The sequence below is a fragment of the Macrobrachium nipponense genome, chromosome 5 (assembly GCF_015104395.2).
Source record: "Macrobrachium nipponense isolate FS-2020 chromosome 5, ASM1510439v2, whole genome shotgun sequence".
NCBI classification, from domain to species: Eukaryota; Metazoa; Arthropoda; class Malacostraca; order Decapoda; family Palaemonidae; genus Macrobrachium; species Macrobrachium nipponense.
The window spans coordinates 121,283,681-121,306,230 of record NC_061107.1 but is presented as its reverse complement, the minus strand read 5'-3'; the positions used below and the strand labels follow the sequence as shown (position 1 = coordinate 121,306,230).

Here is a 22,550-nt window from a genome sequence, read left to right as displayed (position 1 = left end):
CACTGCTTGCATTATTGCCTGTGGACGAGAGACCTGGTAAGGATTGTACCTCCTTGCCTTCTTCTTGGTCCTGGCTTGGAGACCGGACCCCTCAAACTGTCGTTTGAAGGGGAGACCCCAACGAACCCAAAGACTCTGATTGGCTCTGGATGCCTCTTGCAGGATGTTGTTAACCTCCTCTTTTGGGAAAAGGTTGTCTCCCCATACTGATGACTTAATGAGCCTGTTAGGCCCATGTTTTATAGAGGCATCCGCCAAAACGTGCTTCCTACAAGCTCGTCTCGCCACTGCAAAATCGTATAGGTCCGCCTGGAACGTCTGCAAGAGCGCTTTTGTCATGACCCTGAAAACTTGCTCCTCGATATATGTGGATGCTACCAGGCAGATCTTGCCAGTCTAGTCCTGGCCTCGAATTCCGTTTTCAGTAAGTGGTCTGGAATCCTAGGCAGCCTTTCTGAGAACAGGTCGGAAGCGCAGTCCGGGTCCAGTTTACCTGTAGTAAACGTAGCCGGTGCGTCCTTCTGAAAGTCCAATCTGGTGGGTAAGAGAAGGGAGGTAGTCTCCGTCTCTCTGAGCACTGGTAGAGGTTTCTCCTCTGCTGCTGCTTGCAGCGTCAACTCCGCCACCTTAGACGTACATGGTGACGGAATTCCGTCCGGGGTCACAAACATTGTAAAACTGCCCTTGTGGGGCATTAACTTTGTGTTAACACAACCCCATTCAGAGAGGGTGCGGACCCAAGTAGCTTGGGCTTGTTCCCTCGGGAAGATCACCGTCTCCTTTGGGACTTTATCCACCCTGACTAGCGCATGTCTTGCTAGTCTTACGAATCCTGGGAATGGAAACTGGAGCCCTGGTGGAAAAAGTTCGAAATCCTCGATCGGGCGGGTTCCGCACCCTTCGATCGTTAGCTTCCCGTCCAAGAACGGGGCATGCAGTGCTAGCCGCCATGGGTTTTCTTTGTCAAAGGGAGGAAGCTTAGACGCATACGGCACCATCATGTATAGTGCCGGGGTCCTGGAGTGGTGAAGTCCGGTAAGCATCTCCTTTAGCGGCTTGATCCTCTCTGTCAGAGACGTAAATGCCTGGCCGGAGGTGTCTGGGACTGAGGCGAGTCGTATCACCTCAAGCCTTTGGTCAATCGCTCCACTAACCTTCGTCATTAGAAGGTTAGTGAAGGCTTCTAGGTCAAGTCCAGACTCCGCCGCCTTAGGATCGGTGGACCTTGAGCCCCAACCCCTAGTAGGGGAAGGGTTCCTGGCAGCAGGCGACTGTGCGGAAGAAGTCGACGGTTGTGGGGCCGAAGACAACTCCGTCGCCGCTGGTGGAGCTGGTTTAGAACCCTTTCTTAGGGTTTTTGTTTTCAAAGATTTAACTTTAGGAGCGACGGAAAGTGCTCCAGAACTAGGAGGGGTGGGCTTAGGGAAACCCAGGAAAGAAGAGGGAGAAGAAGGAGTAGGACTTAACATTAGACTCGCCTCACCTACCTCCCCACCTACCTGTTCCTCCATGACCATGGATTCTATATTAACATGAATGGCCGCCACTTCCTCCATCAAGTCCTCTTGGTCGTTGGGGACCGGCATCGTTGCCCTCCTGATGGCTTCAATGAGGGGCTCGGCCAGGTCCGCCGGAACCGCTGTAGTGGCTGTGGCTCCCTGGAACAGAAGGGAGCATAGTCCGGCATCAAGAATGTAAGGTTGTCCCTTCGGTGCATTCTTGCCGAACCCCGCAACCCATTTCCTGAGGGCTGCCCTCACGTCATACTGAGCGTCTGGTTCAGCCTGTCAGGGAGGAACCCGAATTAATATTCTACCTGGAAATAGAGACTGTATAGCAGCGTATTAAGTCATTATAACCGGACTTGTATCTCAGTGGTGCAGCGAAGTACTTACCTGCTCATCCGTCACGATTGATACCATGTCATAGCAAACCGTGCACGCATCGGGGTGCCAGACCATGTAGCTTTCCAACTGCACAGCACAGTTGGCGTGCGAACGGCATACTACGTGGCCGTACGGCTTGCCCAGGGAGGCGGGACACCCCTCTGCCTGGCAACGAAACCATCTGTAAATGGAATTGTTTATGAGCACCGAACTTCGGCAACGGAGACAACTCCGAAGAGAGCATGCACCTTAACTTAGATGGGTCAAGATTTACTCGCTAATATCTTCAAATAACTACAATGAGTAGAGAAATTACTTTGGGTGTATTTGCCTAATCTCGATTCCGTCCTCAGAGGATAGATACAGGTTCGTTATGCGGGATCTGAAGTTCGCCGGTGCCGGAGAGGGGGAAAAATTTATGCCCCCCTTCCTCTGTGGCTTACGGCTAGGTCAGAAGGCTACGTATTACCGTAGCCGAACATTGATCTACCTTTCTTCTCCACCAAAGCAGGGAATAAGGGCGAAAATAGAGCTTCGGCAAACCCGTGTAATGCTCCGTCAACGAGTGTGAGGGTGAGTCACACTCCGTCGGTACCTTATGGGTCCGGAGCTATCTATAGAATAGTCCCCGAAGCTCCGTCTACTAAATGAATCATCTCCTAGTGTCCCCTATAATGCTGGAGGAAAAGGGCCGGAGTGGCGGATCAGGAAGGAAATTTTTCCCTGAACCTGCCACACTAATTAGGGGGAGAGTAACTCCCAGCCCGAATCCATACCGGGGGAGGGGGGAAGGAAAACGAAACATCGAGCGACGGAGCTATACAATGTACCATCCGGAGCTACGTCCGCTGACTGGTGCGGTACTAGTCCGCTGTAAGTCGGCGGAGCCGTTACTAAGAGACATAAGGGGTTAAGCTTTGATTAATACCATTAGCCATCTTGCTTGGTGAGACGTTCCTGCGCGAAGTCAGATTAATCAACAGATATCACAAGTTTAACATACGTCTAGAATTTGAGAAATATCTAGAAGTGTTCGTGAACTATCGGTGATAAGATTAGTGTGAAAATAGTAGGATAAAGCGTCTTCTAAGTTAGTTTATCAAGTGAAATACTGTAAATCAGAACAAGATGGCAGTAAAGTTCCAAACTATGGGAAAAATGGCGAGATTTAGCTTGCTTGGCAAATTCGCAATATGATGAGGTAGCAGGAAGGGAACTGGCATTTCTCATCTATGAGATCAGCAACAGTCCTAACCAAAAAGATACAAAAGCATTCATAGATATATTAGAAGGATATAATCCTTCAAACTGGAACAAATCAACTGAAAACATCTTGAAAATAATTGAAGAAGTTCCAAATAAAATCCAAGTGGTCAAGAGACTCATAAAGAAAATATACATAAACCAACATATTCCGACAAAGAAAATGAATAAGGTGAACCTTGTGAATATCCTAATTGATGCATTAGGAAAAAGAATGCCAAAAGCATGTAAACTGTGTAAGGTGTGGTATAGCATAGTTAATCCACAAAACCTAATCAGAAAGGTGCTGCATGCAACATTCCGACCCATCTACAGTGTGCTGAGGTAATGCAAGATATGAGAAAAGACACAAGAATATTTTGCTCAACATGTCTACCATGGATAGACAATGTTATTAAATCAAGATTGAATGTACAAATAGTTGAGGATGAAGAAGAAGGGAAGAAGAAGAAGAAGACGAAGAAGAGGAAATGGAAGAAGAAGTAAACAAAACTAAAATGACAGAAAAAGATAAGGAAAACAAAGAACAAGATAAAAGTATGGATGCAGAGATACTCATTGATACTACATATGAGGCTATAAAGCAGCATACTTACGAAGAAATAAATTACGATATGACAACACAAAAGAAAATCCCGAAAAGGCTCTACCCAGATCTACACAATGACGGGAAAGAGGAAACAATAGACAAAAAAGACAAAGTCTGCAACCTTTTGAAAAGAGGGAATTGCAGATTTGGAGAAAAATGTTACTACAAACATCCTAAGGTATGTCACAACTATGAAATATATGGTAAATGTGCATACCTAGATGGCTATGAGGATGATTGCAGAGATCTACATCCAAAAATATGCAAAAACCTAAAAGAAGGAAAAGGATGTAAGTTCGACAAAAAATGTAAATATATGCGCCCTGTAGCCATGAAACATAATCAAATAAATAACCAATCAAGTAATAGAATCCAAAATAAGAAAGAAACAAATAAAGAGAGGAATGAAGAATATCAGGTAAAAGAAAAAAGCAAGCCATCAACGAGATATGCAGAGGTGTCAGCAAAAAATTTCAAAGCATCAGCTCAAAGATTCTACTCAAGAGATAATAACTGTTTTTATTATGCAAGAGGATATTGCAGATATGGAGAAAATTGCAGATTCAGACACAAAATGAATAATTATGATGAAGGAAGAACAAATATTATGGACAAAAGTTTTGGATTTTTTAATTTCAGAATTTCTGGAAATGAAAAAAAGAACAACATACCAGAACAGGAAAGAGACATGGGAAAATCCTTATTATTACCAATATTAAATGAAGGAGAAAACACGCAAACCATCATAGTGATGAATGCGCAGGGTTTAGTTACGAGTAACTCAAAAAGAAAAATAGAGTACTTAGAAGAACTAACCCAAATTGAAAAGAAAATAGATATAATGAATATAAGTGAAACCTGGTATTCCCAAGAGACTGGGAATGATGATCAAATAAAAGGGTTCCAAACTTATAGATCAGATAGAAAAAATAGGAATCAAGGGGGAACCGCAATATATGGGAAAGACAAAAAACAAGGAAAAATATATGAGAAATATAGTAACTCAGAATGTGAACTAATAGCGGTAGAATTTGAATCTGAAAAATTAATGAACATAGTAATATATAGACCTCCTAATACTAAAGAGTTTGACTTAATAATAGAAAAATTGGATGATATATGTAGAAATCACAAGGACTGGACTATTCTCCTATCTGGAGACTTCAACTTTCCTTTCGTAGACTGGAAAGAACGAATAGAAGATTGTGGATGTACTTATACATATAAAAAAGAGAGTAATAGTAGTGCAGAAGATAAGAGGCAATTCGAAAAGCTATTAGATATGCTACTAGAATACAACATTCAACAAATAAATCACCTGCCAACAAGAAAGGAAAATACTTTAGACCTAGTATTTGTGAACGAGATGAATTATGTTAAAGAAATAATAGTTTATAATGCGAGTATTTCAGACCATAATGTCATAGAATTAACAGTCCATTCCAAAGCAAGTGAAAACAGAGATAAGCAAAGAAATGAAAAAAGTGGGAAGGATATGGAACAATACAACTTCTACAGTAAAAACATAAAATGGTCCAGAAAATAAATGAAAAATTAAACAAAGATTGGGATAACATTTTCGTAAGTGATGACATAAGGGTAAATACGGAGATATTATATAAAATATTAGAGAAAATAGATATATACCGAAGAAGAAAAGTAAACATCAGTCATGCATACCAAGAGACAGAAGGATCTTGTTCCAGAAAATCAGAAAGTGGAAAAAAGGTCTTGCAAAAGAAAAAAATGCATGGAAAGTTATAGAACTAAAAAGTAAGATAGAAAATGCAGAACAAAAGATTATACAATCAAAAGAAAATGAAAAACGGGACTTGGAAGAAAAAACCCTATTAAATATCAAGCAAAACCCCAAACTATTATACTCATATGCGAAGAAGATGAATAAAAGAAGAATAGAAATAGGCCCTCTAAGAATTGAAGGGAGATTAATGAATGAAAAAAAGGAAATTTGCAACATATTGGCAGAACGATATAAGAGAGAATTCACCCCTAGAATAGATAATGAAGATAATGATATAGAAGTAAGGGATGAAAATAATGAATATTTAGCTGACATAGATATTAATGAAGCTAATATTGTGCAGGCTATTAATGAAATTAAAAATGGAGCTGCTGCAGGGCCTGATGGAGTGCCTGCTATTTTGTTAAAGAAAGTAGTTCATTCTATCGCAAAGCCAATTGCAATATTATTAAGACAAAGTGTAGATACAGGCAAGATTTATGATGAGCACAAATTAGCATATATTACCCCTACTTTCAAAAGTGGATCAAGACTAGAGGCAAGTAATTATAGGCCTGTGAGTCTAACATCACATATTATGAAAGTGTATGAAAGGGTAATGAAGAAAAATATTATGAAACATTTAATAAAAAATAATTTGTTTAATAAAGGACAACATGGTTTCGTACCCGGAAAAAGTACACAAACCCAACTGTTAGTCCACCATGAGAACATATTCAAAAATATGAAAAGCGGAAATGAAACAGATGTGGTTTATCTAGACTTTGCAAAAGCTTTTGACAAAGTAGACCATAATATATTAGCGAAGAAAATTAGAAAACACAATATCGTGGATAAAGTAGGAAGATGGTTAAAAGAATTTTTACACAACAGAAAACAGATAGTTATTGCAAACGACGAGAAATCGGATGAAGCCAAGGTAATATCCGGTGTGCCACAAGGTACAGTGTTAGCTGCAATACTGTTTGTTATTATGATTGAAGACATAGACAGTAATGTTAAGGATTCGGTAGTGAGTAGTTTCGCAGATGACACAAGAATAAGTAGAGAAATTACTTGTGATGAAGATAGGAACGCTCTACAAAGAGACCTTAACAAAGTATATGATTGGGCAGAGGTAAATAGGATGGTATTTAACTCTGATAAATTTGAATCAATAAATTATGGAGACAGAGAAGGAAAGCTATATGCATATAGGGGACCTAATAATGAGACAATCACAAATAAGGAAGCAGTTAAAGACCTTGGTGTGATGATGAATAGGAACATGTTATGCAATGATCAAATAGCAATTCTGTTGGCAAAATGTAAAGCAAAAATGGGAATGTTGTTACGGCACTTCAAAACAAGAAAAGCTGAACACATGATTATGCTTTATAAAACATATGTTCGTAGTCCACTTGAATATTGCAATATGATATGGTACCCACACTATCAAAAGGATATTGCACAAATAGAGAGTGTACAAAGGTCCTTTACAGCTAGAATAGAAGAAGTTAAAGACCTTGACTACTGGGAAAGACTACAATCCTTAAAATTATATAGTCTAGAAAGGAGAAGAGAACGCTACATGATAATTCAGGCATGGAAACAGATAGAAGGAATAGCAGAAAATATAATGGAACTAAAAATATCAGAAAGAGCAAGCAGAGGTAGATTAATAGTGCCCAAAACTATACCAGGAAAAATAAGGAAAGCACACAAGACATTAATCCACTACGCACCAGCATCGATAATGCAGCGTCTATTCAATGCGTTGCCAGCTCATCTGAGGAATATATCAGGAGTGAGCGTAGATGTGTTTAAGAATAAGCTCGACAAATATCTAAACTGCATCCCAGACCATCCAAGATTGGAAGATGCAAAATATACCGGAAGATGTACCAGCAACTCTCTGGTAGACATTAGAGGTGCCTCACACTGAGGGACCTGGGGCAACCCGAACGAACTGTAAGGTCTGTAAGGTAAGGTCCCCCAACACCCACTAGTGGGGGGGGGATGGTTGTGGTACATGTGGCCGGTCATGATTGCCTGGCCACCCACTCGATCAGAGATAGACCTCTACCATGGCTATAAAGCCTACTCCTTATAGGAAGCAGGCTGACTGGCTCATGGCCCATCGCGGTTGGCCGGTGGTCACACTCGATCGAGAGGCTATGCCGGGTTAGGCCAAGGCATACCAGACCGGTATTTACAATAACAACCCAAACTACATAAATACTAATAATACAAGGCATTCATAGAGAGGTATAATAGAAGAGTTGCAAGGACAGTAGGGGAGTACCAGTGGGGATCCAATTAAGCTTCCGAGAACACAACAGAACTGGTCAGGGTAGGCCAACTGACTTCCCCTGCCAGACTGAGGTAGACAGTGGTCCTTGACCAAACCTACTAAATAGAATATTTCGATCTAGACCGGCAGGGCGGGAAGACCGGTAGGGAGGTAGATCCAACACTACCAGGGAAGGGACACCTAGCCTACCTTCCTAGGCATAGCCTAGGATAGGTCGAGCTAGGGGAGGGGGGGCAACTCATCCAACCTCTTAGTGAAATGAAAATCATCAACGTACATAAATCAAGACTTATCTAAGAAATTGTCAACACTGATCATACGTAAACTTACTACAAGAAGGAGAGAGAGAGAGAGAGAGGGACAGGGCTCCCTTCTCTCCCTCAACGATTATGATAGGCTACGAGTGGCCTAATAATTACCTTGTTCATCCCTATAAAACTATGAAGGGACCGGCGCAAACCCGTCCCTGAGCCGTTGGGGGATTTTTGTTAAAGTGTAAGTTAAACAACTACTCTTATACCCCAACGAAGTCACGAACGAGTTAGGCCTACTCCCTAACATACTTTGGGTAAAGTAAGTACGTAATACACATTATATACCATCGATGATTATAAATCAATCTTCATAAAAGCACGTAATGCCTAACATATAATATGAGAAATTTGGAGCTAGTGTGTGAAATTCATTCGTGTTTTGATGACGCTCCCAAAATGGCGGTCCAGCCGACGGCGCCCACAATACTTTTCTGAGGGGCCGAAGGCGACTATGGAAACATTTCCATCATAAAAGTCACAAACATGTAAATTGGAGTACTCAACTTAGGTGTGGTGGGAAGTTCTACAGTCGCCATAGCGAAAAGAGCTTAAATCCTGGGAGAAGAGACAAAAGCGTGGATCCCACACAGTCGCTAATACAGGAATGAGGGATGCGCATGGGTATTAGTAGTAGTAGCGAGAGGATGGTAAGGTGGGTGACGCTTGCAACGGCTCCCACCGGGGAGGGGTTTTGGAGGAGGAATCTTCTAAGTGGCAGAGGACCTGTGAGTAGTGGCTTCCACTTCGCCCCTATACTTTATACTGATGCCCCTTGGGGTGCTCGCACCGAAGGTAGTAACTTCAGCATACCATGCTGGCTTTTTCTCTGGTATATTTAGGATATATTTATACTTGAAAAATGAGCTACAGGGATTTTTCACCGGCAGACACAGGTCGAACCCAGAAATCCACATTAGCTAAATGTTCTCTAAATATCCGTTTCCTTGATTGCATTTCTGCCTCCGAAAACTCAGGTTTCCCCCTCTATGATAGCTACTGAACCAGTATCACGACTCCAATCTTGGAAATCCAATATATATGTATTCTTCTGGTATCTCCTAACTGTATCATTACAGTTTAATAACTCCAACCACGTGGTCCTATCCATGGATACCCTGTTCACCGATGCTGTGCTAATAACCCCTCTAAGCCTCTCGCTATTTTCAATAACACACACATCCGTAGGTTTTCTCACTTCCTTCAATTTGACTTTTACCATAGTCTTTGAACCAGGTAATAACACAATATCCTCGGATAAAACACCCCTATATTTGTGGTTAGTATCTCCCCTTTCCACCACCCCATACACATTACCACCCTCAGTATCATCCCCAACATTGTTAGTATTAAAAATAACATCAATATTAGTATCCACATCCCCATCCATAATATCATCACCACAATTGTTATTGCCGTGAACTCCGATAGAATCCCCGCAATCATTTCCCATATCACCAATGTGGGTTTTAATATTACCTCCCCCCGTAACACCCGTATCACCGCCATTAATATCACCGAGCGCACCTCCTTTTCCAATAATCTCCATGTCCTCCGTTCTAATCATGTCCTCATAAGGCAGAAAAACACCAGGTATTCCGACTGTTATCCCATTAACACCTGCATGGATCGCAATCTTGTGTCTCCTGCACGCAGGATGACCCAGCAAAAGTCTGTTGCCCAACGCAATTCCTTTCATTACCAAAAATGGTTCTGTTAGTACTCTGTCACCGAGATTAAACTGTATTTGAACACAACCTAGGGTATTTAATCTATGGGCTTGAACATCACACACTGTCTCCATTGAGGGTTGCAAAGGGTAATTGGAAAACATGGATTGATACAAATTATAGTCCATTAAATTTATAGACGCTCCTGAGTCTATAAATATCGGTATATCCCCATCCCCTACTGTTCCATAAACTATAGGCCTGGGCTCTGGGGCGTCCCCCCACAAGGACACAATGGCACGTACCAATCACCTGTACCCTTTTTGTTGATTGGCCTTCCAAAAATTTCGCCGATCCCTTTGCCCTCTGGTTTGACCTGCCTGGGAAGTCCTCTCATTATAACTTCCAGAATTTTGAGGTGTAGGCCTCGCATCTCTCTGTATCTGAGACAGACAAGATTGCCAATAGTGATCGGTACTCTTACACATTCCACAGTATTTAGCTCTACAAAATTTCTTTGGATGCCCTGATTTATTGCAGTTGAAACAGCGCAACTGCTGTTGCCTTTGATTGATCGATCTTTTGTTATATTCAACTTTTGCACACAGACGGGAAGGAGAAAATTCTGTGTCTCTTTGCACCCTATCTCTCGGGCCTGTCCCATTAAAAATTGTACTATCTACAGTGGGACACTTAGACATATGTTTCTCAATTTGGGCATAAAGTAATTCTTCGTCTGAAGTAGGTTCAATCTTTTCATCAAAGCTATTCACTATTGCGTCCGGTACATCGTGCAAGAGCATCGAAAAATAGATCAGTTTATGAATATTCTCAAGCGAGACACTACCTCCTGTAACCCATTTAGATGTTTTCAATTTTCCTACCCAATCTGCCACTGAGTCAAAAAGTTTTGAACTATGTTCTACAAGGCTATTAGCGCCCTTCCTTATTTTATAAAGACCCCTAAGGTCCCTCACCATATCTCCGTGTTCCTTTGAGCCATAAGCTGTTTTCAAAAACGCTTGCAAATCAGTCCAGGTACAACATTTTGCAAATTGGAAACTCCTGCAACAAGGGGAGAGATCGCGTTTATTGAAATCAAGCAAAGCTTTCGCCTCTCTAAACGCCTCTATATCATCCGTTATATTCTTTGCGCTTAAATAATTATTCACACCTTCAATAAATATTTTCACTGGCTGAGATAACACACCATCTACAATTCCCCTGAATGGGCTCACACCCGCACTCACGTTCGTTACGTGACGTAGAAGCGTTGTGGTAGTCTTAGCATCCGCCATTTTTATCTTTTTATGGAAGCTCTTATGTTCTATAAGATTCCCCGATCTCAATAACATTACTGTATTCATATACACACAAAACCCAATCCAGAAAAATTAATATAAAATTTTCCCCCAATAATGGATAACAAAAGCAAGCGTGCCCCGCACCCAGTATATCATCCCACGAAAACAAAAACAAAAAAAAACAGTGAGAGGATAGAAAAAGAAAAAAGGCGCAAAATGCTTACCAAGCGATTCAACCCAGCACTAGATCCCCCGTCATCCAGACTCATGCACACAAACTCTCTCTCTCTCTCTCTCTCTCTGTTCGCTCACATCATTACAATGTCCGTCGAATTTCGAGAGACATCAAAACAAAAACACACTTCGAGTAAATTCACCGCAAACAAAAAGGAATAAAAACAAAACAAAAAATAAAAAGGAGAAAAGAAGAAAGAAAACTTGAAAATACACTCACATCTTCATATGACTGGAAACCGAATCCGTATACGCATCGCAAATATGCGAAGCCTGTTCACCACACTCGCGAAACACTTTAATATGTCAAAAATTAAACTTTTTACCTTCACGTTTTAAAACACTGAGAAGCAGAGAGGTACCCGAGTAACCCGACGCTTTCAACACCCCACCAGAACAATGAATCAGCAAAAAGGACCCTGAGTTGCCTGTGACATGATCATAACCCCTTTGCCTACCAAAAATAATATGTCTAACTAGTCACCAGTCTCTTCGTTAGCGTACCTACAGCCTACAAAATATATAAAAAGCTTGTTAAACCGCTACCACCACTCTAACCACCTCCCTTTTGACAAAACTACACAAATTTATAATTCTTACCTGTGGCAGCAGGCGGCGCCCTCTATCTGCAAGCATGTCACTAGGCTATTAAGCTCACATAAATACAAAAATATACTATTTATTACCCAAAGCAGATGAACATAAAATAGAGTAAACTGATTAATAAGTCATAGTGATAAAATCCAAGTCTGCCCCACAAAGAAAACTATTTTGTTATCATTTCACTCTCCTGGCTAAGTATTCACTCCCAGACCCAAAATGTCAATTATTTCATTGTATTAGTCAAGATAGAGAATCCTGTCTCTAATATCATGGAATAGAGCCCATCTGTAATAGAGATACATAACACAATATTAAGTAAAGAGATACACTTCACACTTCTCTCTTTTCAAAGGCAACATTAAGTAAAGATACATTTCACGCTTCTCTCTTTTCAAAGGCAACTGTTTCCAAGTCATTTAAAATATGTGCCATACCTTTAAGATGGGGTTTTCTCCCAACACCTGGCGTTCGCTCAACCATCTTTCTCCCTATCACAAAGGAAAGTGTCTTTTCCCCAAGTGCCTCGATTGGTCAGACCTGTGACATCCATACAAACGAATGTACATACCCACCACACTTCAAACTGCCCCTGGCAACAGTACGAACAGCCTCCAGCTTAATAATGCATACGCATCAGATTCCTTCATTGAAGGAGGTCGTCTCTACAGCTCACTCTGTCTCCAAGCAAGGGCACACGTTATGTAATTCACTAACACATCAATTCATACCTGTAAGATATATATATATATATATATATATATATATATAATATATATATATATATATATATATATATATATATATATATATATATATATATATATATATATATATATGCACACATGTGTATATACATTTCACCCTAAAAAGATGGAGCTAAATAACACGCTATGATAGTCGAGATAGGTTTATTCCTCTTAATTCAACAGATACTATATGTAAGTTGGGGAGAGAACAAATTTTTGTCTCTCTTCGTGACTGAATGCTTTGCTTTGGTACAATCTTACCCAAACAAAATGTGTGCTAGTTTGATTCTCTGCACAAGGCTTTGTGGTGACCATCTTGAAATTGTAAAAACATCGGGAAGTTAAGAGGGCATCAAGGCTATTCAAGCATATATAATATATATAGTATATATATATATATATATATATATATATATATAGATAATATATAGGTATATAAATGATATTTATATTATCCTTTATATAGTATTTATTATAATATATATGTATATATATAATTAATATATATACTTTATATAGTATTTATTTATAATAATAATAATATTAATAATAAAATCTTTGATGAAGGCTGCTGTATGTTTTATTTGATTTGATAAGTATTAATCCACGCATTATCTTCTTCACTTTTCCAATGCTTCCAGATTTTGTGCAAAGCATCTCAGAACGTTGATTTTCTAAACGAAACTTCTTTGTATTCATAATAATCTCATTCCTTAACGACCTTCAAACCAAATAGCCACAGTTACCACTGACAATGAGGCAACGAGTTCCACTGCAAGCGAGACAAAAACCATCACAGCTACACCTGGGTCAACTTCAACCAGTATCTCTGTGGACACTACCACCCCTGCAACAACCACACAAACAGCTACAACTACCCCTGCAACAACCACACAAACAGCTACAACTACCCCTCCAACAACCACACCAACAACCACAACCACTCCTTCAACAACTGGTGAGTTTTGTTAAGACTATTTTGCCACTTCGGCAGCCATTTGCTTATCAACACTGACGTGTCGCAAGAAAATGATGGATTCTCTGAAGAGTCTACTAAGACATTTTATGTGATTTAGTGGAATAGTATTTTTTCCTTAGTCTACTGAGCAATATTTTGGCCATGAGCAAAATATGGTCTTAATCCTGCACAAAGTGAATCCATTGAAAGTTTGTGGACATTGGTATGACCATAAGAATAATTAGTAATTTCATACATACATATTTTTTTCCTTCTATAGTTAAGTTTTGTTTGGTAGTTGCACTGAATCATGTTATCTTGGCATTAAATCTAGAGAGTAGGGACTCAAAATAAATTTATGTAAAACAGAAGTCAACAACATTTTTACACGAAGTATACAGCAAATAAATATGACTTCATTTCCTCTACAGAAAGGCATAAATTTGTTGTGAAACCTCAGAATAACCTTTGTGTCTTTTTTTCAAGGGCAAATGTAAGGCTTGTCTGCACTTCCAACACTGGAGGCAGCATTGTGTTATTGTTCACATTGAAATCAGAACTAGCAACTCTCCTTGTTTGATACTGCAACTTGTTTATTGACTGGGGATCTGATAGATTTTCGCTGCCACATCTTCTTATGGTCCCTGTGAGCTAAGAATGGATATGCATGGGCCTATATGCTTATCTAGGTCACCTGTAATCATTGGCTTACTTGCTCAAGTCTCATGTTGCTGGAGAGAGGCATTGGGCATTGAGCATATCTATGGTGTATGTTGTCTCTAAGGCAGTAGAAAGAGAAGCATGTCAGATAGGGAGCATGGTACTTATGGGCATATCCTGGATACCAATGGAATCCCATTTTGGAGCCGTGTGTGTGTTTCAAGCTTTTTAAAAGAATAATAGGGTTTCCTTTTTTATCATTTTGAGGTAGTAATGATATCAGGTGACCTAAAATAGTTAGTAGCTCATTGGGATACTAGGCTATCTCAATTTTTGCGACAATAGGCCCCTGACTTGTGGAAGAAGACATCAGCTAACTGAAAAAATATTTGAGAATTTTTGTGGTCAAAAAACAACATTCTTATTGCCAGTGCAGCATTTTTTTGCAAAGTTAAAAGAGTCACTTGGTAAACTTGTGTATACCGACGTCACCTTGGGAATGTTCTTTTTTAATATCAAAATATTTAGGCCTTCTGAAATCATCTTAGGAGTCCAGTGACTTTAGACAGGCTATGAGCTAATCAATACTTTTCCTTCCCAGAATAGCAGGTATTATTTTAATAACAATCAATATGTCTGCAACTGTGTGGGCTTTCATAATCAAATGTGTCCTCCAAGACGACAAGAAATACACTGACTTAGGTAAACTAAATCCAAAATAATTATCTACTCTATTGCCCTTTAATGGCAAGATATAGGCTCATTTCCAGGTTTGAAGGGTCAGAAAGATTCCTATTTGTGAATACTTTGGGAAAATAAACAAAAGGTCATGATGTTTCCTGTAGGTTGTTTCCTATACACAGCTGTGAATTTTCTTTAAATGTTTGATAAGCAGCAATCCACGAATGGTCTCCATTTTTCTAGTCGTCCAGTTAGTTCTCAGAATTTGTTCTCTAAACGAAACTTTATAGTATTCTCTGAAATAGTCATACTTACTGCAGACTCAGAGGCAACTACAACCACTACTTCTCTGGGAACGACCACTTCTGTAACGACCACACAAACAACAACAACTGACACAACAACTGGTGAGTTTTAAAAAGAGTTTACTGTTGTTTTCCTATTAAACTGACCTACTTCAAGTAAGTAATAATTTTTGCTTAATGAATCTTAGAAGTCGCTTCAGTGGCTGGCAGGAAAATTTCCTTTTTTTTTTCTCCTGAGCAAAATCTTGACCATGATATTCTCTTAATCACAAACAAACAAAGACAACTAAAAGTATGTATACATTTGCAATAACCACACTGGTGCTTTTGAAATATAAAATCAGTCAACATTTTCATACATGCACAACTTATTTGCCTTTATAATTAGGGTTTTCTTGGTGACTATGCTAAATCAAGAGTTACTCTTGTCGCTGAATCTAGACAATCGGTACATGGAATAAATTCATGTTAAAAAATGAAGCGTACCATTACACTTTTGAAAATCTATACAACAAGTAAATAGGCTTAAATTTCATGTTAACCAAAGAGGCATGAAATTCTTTCTTAAAACCTTGGGACAATTCATATTGAAGGTCTTTTCTCCTGAGCTAAATACAGGGGCTGTGTGCATTTCTTATGCTCAGGCAGAAATGTGCTGTTGTTCATATGAAAACCAGAACAATTGTTTATACATATTAATCATGCAACTATCCTTCCAGTCCTATGGCATTGCCTTTACATCCCAGATCTTTTCCAGTAGTGCGCACACCCACTCTGCCTAGATTTCCCACTGCTTTAATCATCTCTATTTTTACCACTGACTTTCCTGCAGTTTCATTCACTTTTCCTTTCTTTATAGCATTCTTGAAGTCCCTCTCTGATGTTTGCTATTAGTCTTTCTACTGGAGGAACATCTTCCAGTTCTTCACACCCATTCTTAGTGTTTAAAAGCTGTGGAAAATATCTTTCCATCTTCTCTGTACTTCCTCTTCCTCGATTAAGATACTTCCATTTTCATCTTTAACCATTTCTACCTCTCTTACATCCTGCCTTTTTTTTCTCCTTACTTCTGCACTTCTGTATTTTATCTTTTCTCATTCTGGTGTTCCCTTCGTCTCCTGGCTTCTCCATGTGCAATCGCTACCACTCTGTTTCCTTCTTTGTCCGTCTGTATTCCTCTGTTGTTTGGCAGTTATTATCGTCTTCCCACCCTCTTCTGGCTATACGATTTTTCTTCAGAACTGTTTGAACATCTTGATTCCACCACCAAGTTTCTTTTTCCCGTTGCTGCTTACCATTTGTCCTCCCACACACCTCTGCTGCTATTGGCACCACAATCTCTCTCATATCATCCCATATCTATTCTAGCTATCCTGACATTCCAAATACACATCTCTCTTCTTTGTAGCAAACCTTCACGTGGTGCCCCTGTTAATCTAAATTATTAGAGACCAATTGCTACATCCTTCCCTAGTCCAAGAGGTGGTAAAAGGAAAAACCATCAGCCTCTTGGCAACATAAGTAAGCTCAGAATTATCAGCTTCAATGCTGATGGCCTGTCAGCAGCGAAAATAGATCTGCTCTCTAAACTGAAGGCCAATGTACTGTGCATCCAAGAGACTCACAAAGATCTTATACTGCCTAAAATACCTGGCATGGACTTAATAATTTCCCACCAAATCCCAATCCACGGAAGTGCAATATATGCTAGTCAGAAATCCATCATTCACAAAAGTAGAGACCTATCCAAGGATGGGCTGGCGAGCCTACAAGTGGAAGCTGAACACCTAAATATCACTTCAGTCTACAAACCCCCCCCTCCTGCTACTTTCTTTTTTGTGGTGCCAGATCCAACATCTCTGACAAGAAGCCTGTCTCGTGGTTGGGTACTTCAATAGCCACAACACTGTCTGGGGTTACGATAGCACCCACCAAATATATCAAGAGTACATACAGGACTACAATGACGATCCTTTCTCTGAAAACACCTTGGAGCTTGGAGAAGACTTGTTATCATCACTATACCATGCAATATATGCTAGTTAGAAATCCATCATTATATGCAATATATGCTAGTTAGAAATCCATCATTCACAAAAGTAGAGACCTATCCAAGGATGGGCTGGAGAGCCTACAAGTGGAAGCTGAACACCTAAATATCACTTCAGTCTACAAACCCCCTCCTGCTACTTTCTTGTGGTGCCAGATCAACATCTCTGACAATAAGCCCTGTCTCGTGGTTGGGTACTTCAATAGCCACAACACTGTCTGGGGTTACGATAGCACCCACCACAATGGTGAGGCAGTGGAGGAATGGGTCCTTGCTTGTCACCTTACAATCTTGTATGATGCAAAAGATGACACCACATTTCAGTGCATGATGGAGGAGGGGATACAATCCAGACCTGGCATTTCTCTCTGGTAAATACCACTAATCGTTCTCAAGAACAATCATGGACCCAATACCAAAATCCAATCACCAACCAGTGGCTATTGACATAAAACCAGTCATACAAACCCGCGAAACAAAATACCGAAACCCCAGATGAAACTACCGCAAGGCCGATTGGGAAGGCTTTACATCCGATATAGAAAATGAAATTGCGTACATTGTGCCTGACCCAGAGCAATATGAAGATTTCTAATCACTGGTGATAGGAGATGCAAAGGAAAACATTCCCAGAGGTTGTAGAGACTTGTTATCCCTGGTCTCTCAGATCAAAACAAACAAATATATCAATAGTACATACAGGACTACAATGACGATCCTTTCTCTGAAAACACCTTGGAGCTTGGAGAAGACTTGTTATCATCACTATACCATGAAAGACGCAAATGCTGGCAAGAAACCATCACAAACATCGACATGACTCACAACAGTAAAAAGGCCTGGAGCATCATCAAAAAGCCTAACTCAGAAGACCTGCACCCAGCAAGAATAGCAGCAGTGACACCTAATGAAGTAGCCCATCAACTCCTAATCAAAACAGGGAGGGGGGATATCTAAAGAAAATGAAGTAATACATGCAAATCATCTTGTCACAGAGTGATGATATATTTGAACCGTTTACCATGAACGAATTACAATCAGCCATGAAATACATGAAGTCAGGGAAAGCTGCTGGTCAAGACAGAGTTGCGGTCAAAATGATTCTGCAATTCCGAGTCAAGGCTAGGACTTGGCTTCTTGCTCTTTTCAATAAATGTGCATTAACATATCGAGTCCCAAGGATATGGAGAAGAGCAAGAGTTGTGACCCTTCTCAAGCCTGGTAAAGATCCAAGCTCACCTAAGAGCTAACGACAATATCCTTACTTTGCATCATCCTCAAACTCTACGAATGCATGATATTGCCCCCCCCCCCCCCCCTTCGAGGAACAACTAACAACAGATCAAACAGGCTTTTGACCAGGACGATCATGCTGCAGTCAGGTCTTGAACCTAACATAATTTATAGAGGATGGATTCGAGAACAAACAAATTACAGGTGCTATGTTTGCCGATCTCACAGCTGCTATGACACAGTTAACCACAGAGCTCTTCTCTTCAAGGTAGCCCAAATGACCCCAAACCCCATCATTGTGCACATTATTGGATCACTCTTAAAGAACAGATCTTTCTATGTGGAAATGGACGGCAGGAAAAGTAGGTGGAGGAAGCAGACAAATGGTCTCCCACAGGGCTCTGTACTTGCCCCATAATTATTCAACATCTACACAAATTACCTACCACAACTCCAGGACATCCGGAGGTCTGATGATCTCTGTATTGCAACACAGTCACGTTCCTTTAAAACCATTGACGAAAGACTGACAAGGGCATTATCATCTCTCTCAGACTTTTATAAAAAAAAATGGCACCTCAAAGCAAACCCCATGAAAACTCATGTATGCTTATTCTATCTGAACAACCACCTGGCATACAGAAAACTGAAAATAAAATGGGATAATGAGGAACTGGAAAACCATTGGCATCCAGTCTATCTTAGCGTCACTCTTGAAAGAACACTTGACTTTCAAATAGCATGTCAACAAGCTCAAGAAAAAAGTGGCCACCAGAAATAACCTCCTAAGCAAAATTGCATTCACCAAGTGGGAAGTAGATGCAAAAACTTTAAAGCAAATGGCCCTAACACAATGTTACTCCACTGCACAATATTGTGCTCCTGTGTGGGAAAGATCAAGTCACGCCAAAAGAGTGGATATCAAGCTAAATAAACCCTGCCGACTAATCACTAGCACAGTGAGTGCAACACCCCTGCCAACTTTGTATAGACTAGCCAGCGTTGCACAACCTATTTTTTTTTTTTTTTAACTTTAGTTTAACCAGACCCACTGAACTAATATTAACTCTCCTAGGGATGGCCCGAAGGATTAGACATGCTATTTAAAATTTTTATAAATTATTATCTAAAAAATAAATATTTGTTATCTGCAATATATATTATCTAAAAAATAAATATTTACTATTTGGAATATATTATATTTTACTATATCTTATATTTTATTGTATAAATGATTAAATTTAAGGAATTTTAAAATATTAAAAAGTTGTAAAAAGTTAAAATTTGTCACTTTCTAACAATATTTCTTTAAAAGAATATCTTCTGAATAATATGTCTCTTTGGATTCTATATTTTGGACAGATTTTAAAAATATGTTTTACTGTTATTTGTACTTTACATATTTCGCACATAGGTATAGGGGCATGGGGGTTACTCATTAGGTAACCATGTGTCAGTTTAGTGTGACCAATTCTTAGCCGTGTCAATATTACCGAATGCTTGCGGCATTTCTGATAGGATGATGGCCACGGGTCTACAGTTTCTTTTATTTCTCTTAATTTGTTGTTAGGATGATTTTCCCTCCAGTTATTTTGCCATTTTTTCTTGATAACCGACTTACTGTGTCTAATATAATCTTCTAGTGGTAATAATTCTGCGGATATTGGGAGTGTTCTAGCGTCTTTTGCATAGGTATCTGTTTTTTCATTGCCTTCTAATCCTATGTGAGATGGTATCCAACATAGAGTAACAGATATCTGTTGCCTTTCCCTTTCATGTAATGTATATCTAATTTATTTATAATTTTGTTTTTTGGAGTATAAGAGCTTATTGCATTTATTTAACTTAGTGAATCGCTAAAGATGGTTACTTCATTAAACTGGTTTTCAGATATAGTTGTTAATGCTGTTTTTATTCCTAGTAATTCAGCAGTTAACACTGATTGCTTTGCTTTGTAAGGAGGCTTGGATCTTTATATTGTTTCCATAAACAGCGAATCCAACTCCCATATCATCTTTGGAACCATCAGTATATATATGATTATTATTGTGTATCTTGATATGCTCCAAAGCATATTGTTTCATAGCAAGGGGATTATTCAATTTATTAATGGGTATTGTATATAGTTTGTTACATATCTGGGGAGCACTTATCAACCATGGAGGCATTATTTTGTTAAAATTGTAAAATTTAATATTACAAAGGTCATTGTCATTAAATGATCTATTAGCTCTAATAGGGAAGGATGGGATCATTTTTGTAGTCCAGAAACAATCTGGATCTTTAAATAAATCTTTGGTTTTTGCTGGACTATTTACAATTTTTAAATCTCTGCACATCGTTATCTTGAATCTATAAGATAGTGGCATTTCTCCACTATCTACAATCAACGATTGGACTGGTGATGATTTGAATGCTCTAGTGGCTAAACGAAGCCCATAGCACTGGATCTAGCATTTTGAGAGTAGTCTCACTAGCAGAACTATAAATTGGACTGCCATATTCTAATATTGGCAGAACTGTAGCTTTATAAAGCTTCAATGTTTCTCTATCAGCACCCCATGAAGTGTGGGCTAATTTTTTTTAATATATTTAAAGCTTTCAAGGCCTTTGCTTTGGTATGTCTCACATGGGCCTTCCAGTTCAAATGATTGTCAAAATATAGGCTAAGAATTTGACTTCTGGATAAAATTGGATGGGAGTCTTATTCATGGTAAGAGATATAACTTGATTTTTGAGCCAGCGTTGATCCTTATAAAATGTTATTGCTTGTGTTTTTTCAACAGAAAACTTAAATCCAACAGATAATGCCCATTGTTCAATTTTAGCTATGGAGATATTTAAAATTCTTTGGACGTGGCGTAGGTTGTTTGAAGTGTAAAAAATAGCAAAATCATCAACATATAAGGTGTTGTTTACATCTTTTGGAAGCATTTTAACAATATTATTGATTGCTAATGCAAATAATGTGCTGCTCAGTACGCTGCCTTGCGGGATACCCTCTTTTTATTTCAAATGTTTCTGATAATACTGTTTCAATTTTAGTCTGGAATGTTCTTTCCGTTAGGAAATTTCGTAAAAAAGTTGGGAGTTCACCCCTTAGATTTATATCATATAGAGATTTTAAGATTGAATATCTCCATGTTGTATCATAAGCCTTTTGAATGTCGAATAAGACTGCGGCAGTAATTTTCTTTTGTACAAATCCTCTTTTGATTTGATCTTCTAGTGATGTTAATGAGTTTAATGTTGAATGATTTTTTCTACTTCCAGATTGGGTTGCTGCTGGAACTTAATTTTTCTCTAAATAACATATTAAGTCTATTATTTACCATTTTTTCCATGAGTTTACACAGACAACTAGTTAGTGATATAGATCTATATTTATTTACTGATTTTGGATCTTTGCCATGTTTGGGTATAGGAATTATAATAGCGTGTGTCCATGCTTTGAGTAGTAGTTTCTTTTTCCATAGGTGATTAAAGCCAAAGAATACATTTTAAAATTTCATAATGTTCAGAAGTATAAGGAGTTCAAAAGATATTATCCTTTATTGGGGCAGAGTTACTACAAGTTTTTAATGCAGCATCAAATTCTTCTAATGTAAATGGGGCATTGTAGTATAATTGTTGACTTCTTTCAGCATTAATTATATGTTTTTCTTCATTCCTTTTTCTAATGCGAAAATGTTCGTCTAAATTCAAGCTATTGCCTATTGATTCTAGGTGGCGACATATTATATTTGATATTTCTTTTAAATCATGAACTCTTTTTCCCATTATGTAATATTGGGGATCTAGGTGATCGACTATATTTGCCATTAATTTTTCGAAATCTATCCCACATTTGTTTACAGTGTCACCTGAGAAGTCTGAGACGTAATTATCCCAAGATGATTTCCTATTGCTAATAACTTTTTTCCTGAATTGAGCAGATATCTTATTCAATAAAGGTTTGATATAATCAATTTCCATAGCTATTAATACTAACCCTTTCAATGC

The 22,550-nt window shown here is 39.0% G+C and overlaps 2 protein-coding genes across 2 annotated transcripts in view; one reads left to right on the top strand and one right to left on the bottom strand.

The window, feature by feature from the left end:
- LOC135215923 (latent-transforming growth factor beta-binding protein 4-like) overlaps nt 1-22,550 on the top strand; it is a 593,663-nt gene that overhangs the window by 394,460 nt on the left and 176,653 nt on the right. The window lies entirely within an intron of this gene.
- Nucleotides 17,430-22,550, bottom strand: part of LOC135215324 (uncharacterized) — a 76,832-nt gene continuing 71,711 nt past the window's right edge. Inside the window, exons 7-9 of the mRNA XM_064249884.1 lie at nt 20,042-20,202; nt 18,995-19,052; nt 17,430-17,605 (exon numbers count right to left, since the gene is read on the bottom strand). Coding sequence (XP_064105954.1) covers nt 17,430-17,605; nt 18,995-19,052; nt 20,042-20,202 — 395 coding nt within the window. The remainder of the gene's footprint in view (nt 17,606-18,994; nt 19,053-20,041; nt 20,203-22,550) is intronic.